We start from the raw sequence: 10709 nt of genomic DNA on the forward strand, positions 1-10709 counted from the left end.
CATATCTATAGCGGCTCCACATCCACCGTAGTCCTCCATAAAGAAAGCAACAAAATCCTAATAAAGAAAGGCGTCAGGCAGGGAGATACGATCTCTCCAATGCTATTCACAGCGTGTTTACAGGAGGTATTCAGAGACCTGGAGTGGGAAGAATTGGGGATAAGAGTTAATGGAGAATACCTAAGTAACTTGCGATTCTCTGATGATATTGCCTTGCTTAGTAGCTCAGGGGACAAACTGCAATGCATGCTCACTGACCTAGAGAGGCAAAGCAGAAGGGTGGGTCTAAAAATTAATCTGCAGAAAACTAAAGTAATGGTTAACAGCCTCGGAAGGGAACAGCAGTTTACAATAGGTAGTAAGGCACTGGAAGTGGTAAGGGGATACATCTACTTAGGACAGGTAGTGACCGCGGATCCGGATCATGAGACTGAAATAATCAGAAGAATAAGAATGGGCTGGGGTGCGTTTGGCAGGCATTCTCAAATCATGAACAGCAGGTTGCCACTATCCCTCAAGAGAAAAGTATATAACAGCTGTGCCTTACCAGTACTCACGTACGGGGCAGAAACCTGGAGGCTTACGAAAAGGGTTCTGCTCAAATTGAGGACGACGCAACGAGCTATGGAAAGAAAAATGATAGGTGTAACGTTAAGGGATAAGAAAATAGCAGATTGGGTGAGGGAACAAAAGCGAGTTAATGACATCTTAGTTGAAATCAAGAAAAAGAAATGGGCATGGGCAGGACATGTAATGAGGAGGGAAGATAACCGATGGTCATTAAGGGTTACGGACTGGATTTCAAGGGAAGGGAAGCGTAGCAGGGGGTGGCAGAAAGTTAGGTGGGCGGATGACATTAAGAAGTTTGCAGGGACAACATGGCCACAATTAGTACATGACCGGGGTCGTTGGAGAAGTATGGGAGGGGCCTTTGCCCTACAGTGGGCGTAACCAGGCTGATGATGATGATGACGATTTATATAGATAGGAACAAGAAAAGCATAACCGTGACTTCACGTCCGTCGCACATGTTCTTCTCTTAGTCCGCGTTTTTGTAGCGCTCATTTCTTCAAGTATGTTAAACCAACTCGCACACATCAAGCTTCTGCTGCTCCAGTAAAAACGCAAACTAAATGACATCGAAAGGGAGGAGGAGCTGATACGCAATGAAACAAGTGCGGAAAGAGCAGTGACCTGGAAATCCTATGACCTAGGGATCCAGGGCCGAATTCAATATGTTTTTCGTTCATAAGCGCTATCTGCCATTGGCTGACTCCCACAGCTATAGAATATCCAAACTCGCCCGATCTATACAGCGCGAGTGATGTCATTGCTGTTGTTGCTGCCTCAAAACATGGCCCCATCTGGATTACAACTACATCTTTCTCATTACAATTTACTTATTCATTTGTTTATTTATTTATTTCAAAATTGTGAAGGTAAACTATGCGGACTGAGGTGCTGCGTGTTTGAAGAGCGCTATGTATGCTGTCACGTGCACAAATTCATCGCTCCTTGACACTTCCATCTTCCTTTCTTTTTATCACGTGTAACGTATTTAACAACGGTCAGAGGGGGTCGCTTGCTGCAAGGGATGTAACGAAAATGCGTTATAATATTATTGCTTATATATTTTCAACTACACTACCCACTTATCTTACCTTAGTATAGTTGTGTAGAAGAAAGAAGCCATTACTCGACCATGCATGTGTCACGTGCGCAGATGCGTCATTGTCACGACACGCATGACGCAAACGGAGCCAAGTTTACCCTCACGCGCGGCGTTCGGAACGGTGTTGCTCGGTGGAATCCGAGCAGGAATGGTCGCAATTGAGAGGGATCACTATGCCACAGTAGGAATACCTTTTTAAACTCAAGGTGGTGTTGATCAGAACTCGAAAATGTGCAGCCTTTTGCGAAATTCTCCCGCTTGCTCTGCATTTCCTTTCACGCTTGCGTGGAGCTGCCTTTGACGATGTTGCCTCGTGGAAAGAAGTAAAAAAAAAAACTGAGGCAGAGCGCCAGGTACAAGTGTGTATACGATTGGGAAAGAAGAAGAAAGGACCAGATCGGCCTCGGAATAACAGCAACAACAACACGACTCGGAAGCGCGTGTTTCTGCAGCCACGCCTTTGCCCCTGCTTATCCGCCTAATGCGCCGCCAATGAGCATCGCGTATTCATCGAAACAGTCGTTATTCCATCGTATTTGTAAACGCAGCACGCGCCGGCGCCATGGCGTCAGTGCGATGCCTTCTGCGAAGGCTGTAGTACAACACATCGCACTTTTCTGTTCTCTCTCTTGTTTGCCTTCCTTGTGCCACCCACATTTTTTTGGCAACAACAAGGACCTCGAAAGTCCGCCGATGTGCTCAGCATACAAGTAACGTTCCATAGGACGTACAGGAAATGCTTCGTTCCCCCAGCATCTTTTGCTCATCTATGGCCTACATATGGGCTCCACGCCTATAAAGTGCAAGCGATGTCGTAAATGCTCGGTTTGAATATGGACGACGCTGTTGGACAGAAAACCTGTACTGTCTGAGCCGCGATATATGTGTGCATATAACTGGATGAACGACGCAGTATAATATGCCTGAATGCAACACTATGGTTAGGAGACAACGCAGCGCATTAAGTTGGCCATCATGGTTGTACATTAACCTGCGCCTAATTTACGTGTGCGAGCATTCTGGCATTTCATCAATTTTTCGAAATGTGTCCATCTCGGGTGGAAGTCCGAACCCCGACCTCACACTCGGCAGTAGAGTACCTCAGCCACTGCACAACCGCAGCAGATTGCTGCCACATGCCTTGTCGTCTTCGAGACAATCCTTTGAGATACTGCAAAAAAGATTCTGTCTGTGCAGAACATTTTATGATATACAACTGCACAACTATTAGTGCTCAAGCGTCTGCATATGCGGGTTGCACACATTTCATACGATATTTTACATTATTTATGTACGGTTGCCCTGGTAACTGCTCACACAACGTTCTCGCTGTTGTCTATTTTCCTTTTTTACAATAAATGCTGTGAATATGCTTCCCAGAGTAAATAAAATACCACTAATTTAATGCATCCGTAGCACTTGAACATAACTCAGCCCCGAAACAAGGAGACTGACTTCGATTGTTAAGTGCTAAGATGACGAATCAAAGCGCTTAGTGCAGTTGTATATAAGGTGGCCACATCATCACTTTTGAGAACGCAATTGCACAGAATCATTACAAACCAAGACTACTTAGAACAATGAAGTTCCAGCAGTTCCAGTCTGTTCTGTACAATCGCGCCCTCAAAAGCGATATTGTAGCCACCTTAGGGCGCCAACTTTATCTTTATTTGAGGTCTTCGAACCTAAAGATCGGACCCATCAGCAAAAGTGAGTGCAAGTAAAATACCAATTTCCCCGCTTTCGTTAGACTTTCTTCTAAAAGAAAACCCGTTATGCGAGTTCGCTGACGAGAGCGTGGCGCGTTTACTTTTTTTTTTTATTTGTCTCACGCAGACCAGTATCTGCCTCCCCATACTAACGGGTCATATTATCCGGACAATTGTTGCCATGCGCCGATCAACGTTCTTTCTTTTTCTGCTTAATGCAAGGACACGGTATTATCTGTACATCTCACTTTGGCCTGCTGTCGAGCACAAACGAGGCAAGAGCGCTTTATAGCGGCGTTCTGCGAATTTGCATCTACAAATCGTACCATCGGCTTCAGCCTTTGTCCGCTGTCCGGCAGGAATAGGGACCGCTCCGTTCGGGTGATTATGGTGCTCCGCGTATAGGTATACATACTTTGCCGGCGGGCGCCGACGTGTGACCTTTCGGCGACGCCAGCGAACAGTACTCGAAGGCCGGCGGCCGTGAAGGACTGCCTTCCCCCATAGCGTTCGATACCAACCTCACACGAGGAAAAATCTAGACGCGCACATCTACCTATTTTATGTGGAGGTGCGGCCATTTCCAGAAGATTGTGCAACACTTAACAGTTTTAGTCGTTCTCATATTATTTGTATTATAGTAGTTTATTCGGGGTACACGACATAAAACATAGCTCAGGTCTGCCCAAGCATCATAAGGCTTGTACGGCAGTACCTCACACAGCACAATTTCAGAGATAAACTATCCTGTCGTTTAGAAGTGCTTAGACGGGGTTTAGTTGCTGTGGCACGTTATTATTGGGTAACTTGTATAGATTGCGCTACTTAGGTGACACATACAAAGACACTGACATGTAAACACGAAACGGACGTGACCCTTGCAACTGCACAGCTCAGGGTACGCGTCCGTTTTGTACCTACGCGTTGGTTCCTCTTGGCGTGTCATCTAAGCGACGTTTACGCCATATATAAAGTCACGCCCAGTCCTACACCCTCCCGTCCTATCTGCCATCTCGGGCGTCCCCGCAAGGCTCGAGCACGTGACATATCGTCTGGTGTTGAAATCGTGCACATTCCTGGAGCGAAGGCATACGGGCAAACATCAAACAATCGATTGTCACGATCGATTCTCACAGACCAGAAAGCGCATCGAGGCGAAAATAAGTAGAGCTGAAGGGTGTATCTGGTTCGTAGCTTAAGTGTCTCGGCAATCAGCACAACAAAATGAGCACAGGGAAGAGAAGGGTGCACAGCGCTCTTTTCAATACTTTGTCGCCACCGATTATTTTGTTGCGCCCTTCAAGAATGATGACTAGCCTGTCGTAATACCCCGAAGCCCTCCATTAAAAAAAGTGGCATTGAACCTCAGCAGAGCATGTATGCGTCGACCGGGGGCGAGCCATCTCAATCTTTCAAGCGACCTCCATGTAGACGTCAGCAGCTTTCAGTGGTCCCCGGGAAAACTTAAGCATCAGCTGAGGACTGCTTACGCGAACATTTTCAGGTATTTTGTGGTTATCTCCCACTTAACGGCGTATGCTTAGTACGAACATATGGTGATGAATGTGGACGCGTTGGTGCATACTTCGAAAAAGCAAGCAACGGCGATTATGGAAGAGGACATACATCAACGTCAGGCCGCGCACGCGATCGCGAACGACCGCCATTCGTGGTGAAAACCGACCTATAATGCTCGCCAAGTACAAAAGAGCCGATACTGCAGGCCTTGCGAGTATCTTAAGCGTTTCTCTCGCAGATGCAAACGTGCGTTTGTTGCCGGAGGAACAGCGTTCGACCGCTGCTAGGCGCTTCGCATGGCTTCCTGTCGTGGGAAGCCAGGAATGTTTGTCTGTCGAAAGCGGCATCGCGTAGCGGGGGTGTGCCCGGCGCATGACTGCCTTTGCGTGGATGGTGGGGCAACGCTTGCCGCTGACTGCTTTTGTTTCTGCTGACAGAAACCGCGTTATCAAAGCGGCCGGGCGAGTTTTGTGGCCCAGACGCGGTCGCTCTCGCTTTTCACTCTGGCGGAAAGCTCGAAGGCTTTGACCCTGTTTCGGCCGTCTTCGGTCGCTGCCCGTTTCCTACTCCCTCAACCGATGTCTAGAAGTGACGCGAGAGCCACGATTAAAGGTGTTCCGGGGCTTACGTACGCTCGCCGGACATAAATGGGGCACGAGGCTGGATTGAGCGAGCACTGGAAGCTGGCCACGCGATGTGGCAAAATGAGAGGGCTCACTGCATTTGCAGGGCGACAACTCCTTCAGCAGTCTAAGATGGTATACTAGTTCTATAAATTGTTTGTAGACGTATGTTCCACTTTCTGTGGGTGCTGTAATGTTAGGGGACAGTTTTCTTGCTTAATACATTCCGTATAACTCTCATTACCAGTGGCGTAGAGGTGCGATGTCCTTCCTGAAAATATTTTTTCAGATTTTTTTTTTGACGTTACCCATGTCGTTATGAATGTCCAAAGATTCCACCTTTGTTTTTTTGTTATTGTTTTCTTTTTTTTGGGGGGGGGGGGGGGGGTACGTTCGAAGCGACAACGATCAAGCGCAGTGGAAATTTGCGATCGCCACACATTCTGGGGCAATGTTTTTTCGTGACGAGTCAATGAAATATCATTTAATATTGATGCGCGAGCTTCTCACGGAAGCAGCACGGCCCCGTCGCCGTTCAGAGAAAACGTGCCACGTCGAAGACTTGGTATGCTTTCAGTGGCCTGCGCGCTATTGCAGACGCAAGGCCGTACCTGTCACGATTAGCTCGACTTCTAGCCACTTAATGCAAGCATGGGCTTTCTACTTTCTTTTCTTTCCTCTTTGCTCATTTGCTTTCTTCAAATCTGGCTCGCTTAAGTATCAGAACTCATGCCACGGGAAAGAGTGTAGTTGATATTGCATAATCCAACTGCTCTAGTATTTAAAGCTTGCTCATCCGGAAGCTACCTGCTTAGCGTTTCCTGGGCTAAATGGGCCGTATAACGCTTATTACCTGACATGGAAAGACATTTTGTTTTTTCTGCATCACTAATATATAGGCCGGGTTTCCAGCCAGACAAAAGCACTCATAGACATATAAATCCTTAACCAAATAAAAACTGCGATAAGATTTGGTATAACGGACAACCTTAAGATGACCAGAAGGCAATACTGCTTTGACCAACCTCAGAACTCTGTCCCTCAAAAAAATGTAGTAGGGATATATGCGCACGCGCTTTCCCCGATCGGTTCTCATGGCTTCCTGTTGGTCAATCTTCAAGAGGTCTTATGGTGCCCATTTGTCCATAAGCACGTCCACTTTCCATTTCTACACGCAAAAGCCCGTTAATGGCTACGTTCGTTTCACAGCATAAGTAAGGTATATTTGAAAGAGTAAACGCACTTGTCACCAATGCTCTTGGCTGGGGATTTACTCCACGCGCCAATCATGACCGAAGACCAGAAGCATCAAGTATATACTGTTCCATAAGGTAACATTAAAGTACATACTGGCCCAGCCATTGTGACCGTGTCATGACAAGAAATCTCGCAAAATGAAGTTCACCAAGCACATCAAAAAAAGAAGGTCTGGACAAACAACCTCCCAAGTTGAACTCACCCGAAATACTTGGAGGAAGTCCGGCCAACAAGAGCAGGTATCCCACAGGGCACATAAGACACTGCCACAAACGCCGAAGTTTATCACTCTCCATTGTCAGTTTCATTGTTGCTTCCCAAGACACCCGAAGAAACTAACGATCACGCACTCACACACGCGCACATAAAATCACGGAGAAGAAAATTAAAAAGAAAAAGAATCGAACACCACCAGTATCCTGGACCCCTGGCTGTGAACCTCAAGGTGGACGTCACGCTCTCCTCGCGCGAGTCACGTGGTTCTTCGATGACGTCACACCCAGCCGCGGGTCGGGCCCGCTGAAAGCCGCGCTGCGCCGCTGCCGGATGCGGTCGTCATCGGAACCTCGAGCAGCTGCAAACGCACGAGCAACGCAGCGCGCAACCCAGTTCCCGCGGCAAGCGACAGCACGGCAAACCACCACGCGAGCGACTGAGCTGGCGCCTCGCGTTTCGGCGCGAACCGGGCCGCCGACGTCCGTTGGTCTCGAAAACAAAAAAGAAGAAAAAAGGAACAGGTTGGGGTGGCTCACTGGCTGCAATCACGTGACTCTCCCTCTTTCCCTTGCGGCATCCCAGCCCCGTCCTCTTCCCTCAGCCTCCTCCTTTTCTTGTGCCTCGGCGGCGTGACGTTGCACGGAGGACGCACGGCGGTGACGTTTCGGCTCGTCCCTTTCTGCTCTCCGTTCTCCCCCTCCCAGACCTCCCAGCCACCGCCGCCGTTCCGTCGTCGTCGTGCCATTCCACTGCTGGACCCGACCCGTTCGCTCTTGGTTTTTATTGAGACACACGGAATCCATCTCGTTCTTTGCCGAGCTACTTTCCTGGATGGCGCCCGCACCGGGTGTGCTTTACCTTGCTCCGCAGCTGGCGCGGGGCCAAGGGGTCAGCCCTCGTCTTGAAAAGAGTTCGTTTCGAAAAAGGAAGACTGACTCGGTGCTTGATGGCACCGGTTTCTTCCGCCAACCTCTGTCTGGAGGGGAGCATAGAACGGCAACGTCAAGAACCGCTAACCTTTTTCTTTTTTTTTTTCGGCGCTTTCGTGAGAGGCCGCGAAATGGCTTATTAAATATTTCCTCGCCTTAGACGGGGAAAACGTTCGCGCGAAGTGCTCCCCATGCCTGTGCACCCTTATAGCCGGGAAGCTCTTCGCTAAGTGCCTCGCTTTTGGCGTCGTTACTCTGCGACGGTCGGCCGTGTGTGCTTAGCCGCGTGAGTTTCATGTGCGTGTTGCGGTGAGAAACGCACCTCCTGTTCAAGCTTAGAAGTAGATGCAACAACCGAGGTCGAGCCTCAGAAAGTGAATGATTGATTTTATATTAATCTATATGTACCCACTCACAAAAATCTGTGAGTGGTTTTGGTGACCTGCTTTGATAATTCTCCTCTGCAATTAATTGTGGGATCAATCAACATTTAACTTCATTTATAATAACCTGACTAACCGTGGTCATAAATTCCTGCACTGTGTTTCTTTTATTTTTCACGTTTATCTGTTACCCTCCCCATTTCGGAAGTCAATTTTTTACTCGTGGAAGCCGGCCAAATTATTTGGGGGAGCAGCCGTCACCTTCTAAGACAGGAAAGGCACTAAGCCCAACCTTTGTAAAGCGGCCCTGTCCCCTGGAAGCTCCCAGTATTGTAAGGAGAGCAGCAAATCTTCGTCCATGGCTTCTTGCGCATTTGCCTGATTGACATGCCATGAACTAATCGGGGTTATTCCCTTCTCTGAAACGGCGACCACATGAGTCGTTTCTCTTTTTACGCATTCTAAGGCCGGAAATTGGCACATCCATATTAGAATACGCGTCGAGAGCGTTGTAACATGCAGTCGCATTTCTGTACCGTGTGGTAAAAAACACGGAGCTTTAACTACGAATACACATAATTGTTTAAGCGCATGCAGTGACAGAGGCGACCAGCAAGATGGACACACGCAGGTGCTTCCTTCCACCAAGGATTTAGCAGAGACAGGTACATATTTACACGCATGCATATCACACTGATGTGGAAGCAAAGATGTTATGTACGCACTATAGTACATAAAAAATGCAAGAAAAGTGGAAAGTTTTGCAAGTTGCAATCCTAAGTATGTCTTAATGCCGAACTTCCACGCTTATCAAGTCTACCTGTGGTCTTCTTATGTATTTATATAATGAATATATTTAAGAAGCTAAAAATCGCATTGCTGGGCATCTACTGCACCGACATTAATAAGGCGTTTTGCATTTAAAATAAATACCTTAGAATCTACCGATTGCAGTAAACTGACTTTTTTATCATCATCACTTCGCTTTTACACAAATCTCCAACTTCTAAAAAACTGACGAAAAGCGGAAGTATTAAAGTTAAGAAAGAAAGAAACAAATAAAGCTCTTTGTATTTGCAACGCCGCTCCTTCGTCCTCTCAGGCTTGGGCCAACGTGTTGTGTCGTAAGATTTGCCGTTCTTATTTTCCGTAGACGTGTGGACACCAGGCAAATAGGAAGAGAAGAAACTGTCCTGAAAACGACACAAAGCCGGCATACTTGGAGAGGAGGAATGGAATGAGAAAGGGAAGAAAACCACCTCAAACAGACAGAGGAGAAGCATTACAAAGTCGCGAGTCCAGTCCCGTGGCTGAAAAGAATTCTAGAACAGCTTTGACGGCCTCGTATTGACTTCCAAGTCATGGAAGAAATCGCATTTTTCGTTTGGATTTCTCTATACTACTTTGTGCAGTTTCTCTGCTTTCATTATCAATACGCATTGTTACTGTTTAAAAATATGTAGTTCATAAAGCGACTCTGTCAAAATACTAACAAGCCGCTTCGAAGTTCGCAGGAATGCGAACGCTACACTAATAAATGCAATCAAGCTGATGCCATTATGCGAGACAGACGGCCGTACGAAACTGTGTGTCAATATGCAAAACGCGTAGACACTGTAATCGGCGCCCTGTTTACATGAGCACGCGCCACGGTTTAGCAAATCTACGGAATACATTACCCCAAGTGGGTTTCCCTGCGCTTAGCTAAGAGCAGGCAAACGACCGCGCATTCGTTCGACTTGTTTTACGCGGCACGGCTCCACTTTTTATCTGGCGATGAACGACGCTGTTCGCTCTTCCGTTCAACGACGGCCGGTCGTAAGGACGATGTCTTCGCCCGAAATGCCCACTCGAGAGCGTGGACTCCTCAACAAAGAAAAGCAAGGAAAAGAAAACAGCCGTTGTGACTGCGAATCACAACAGGCGAAAGATATAATCTTTCAAAGTGCATTCTTCGGGCAAAACTGCGGAGCAGCTGCTTGAAGACGTCCCGTTTTCTCCGCCCACCTATTTTTTCGCGATTGTGTTGCGCTCCCCTCTGGCTGCTCGGCCAGCCTCCATCGGACGGACGATGTAGAAGAGTGTATTACGTCTTTCGCCTCGACGGAACACGACAGGATAAACGTTTCAGGCGGGAAGACTGCAGTGTGGATTATTTATTTATTTATTTATTTATTTATTTATTTATTTATTTATTTATTTATTTATTTATTTATTTATTTATTCGCATTACCTTACAGGCCCATTGAAGGGCATTGAGTAAGGGGGCAACAGTAATTACATAACAAAAATAGCAAAGTGCAACGTCATTATACAATATTAACACGCAACGAATTCAGATTATCACGGAATGTTTCACGATTGGAGATGGATGCAATGTGATCCGGGAGACTGTTCCAATG

At 47.2% G+C, this 10709-nt stretch overlaps 1 protein-coding gene across 1 annotated transcript in view; it reads right to left on the reverse strand.

Moving 5' to 3' along the window:
• fw (CUB and Sushi multiple domains furrowed) overlaps window positions 1-8539 on the reverse strand; it is a 252255-nt gene extending 243716 nt beyond the window's left edge. The window contains exon 1 of the mRNA XM_050174796.2: window positions 6982-8539. Coding sequence (XP_050030753.1) covers window positions 6982-7087 — 106 coding nt within the window. The 5' untranslated portion in view covers window positions 7088-8539. The remainder of the gene's footprint in view (window positions 1-6981) is intronic.
• Between the last annotated feature and the right edge of the window lie 2170 nt (window positions 8540-10709).

This window comes from Dermacentor andersoni, chromosome 9, assembly GCF_023375885.2.
Source record: "Dermacentor andersoni chromosome 9, qqDerAnde1_hic_scaffold, whole genome shotgun sequence".
Classification (NCBI taxonomy): Eukaryota; Metazoa; Arthropoda; class Arachnida; order Ixodida; family Ixodidae; genus Dermacentor; species Dermacentor andersoni.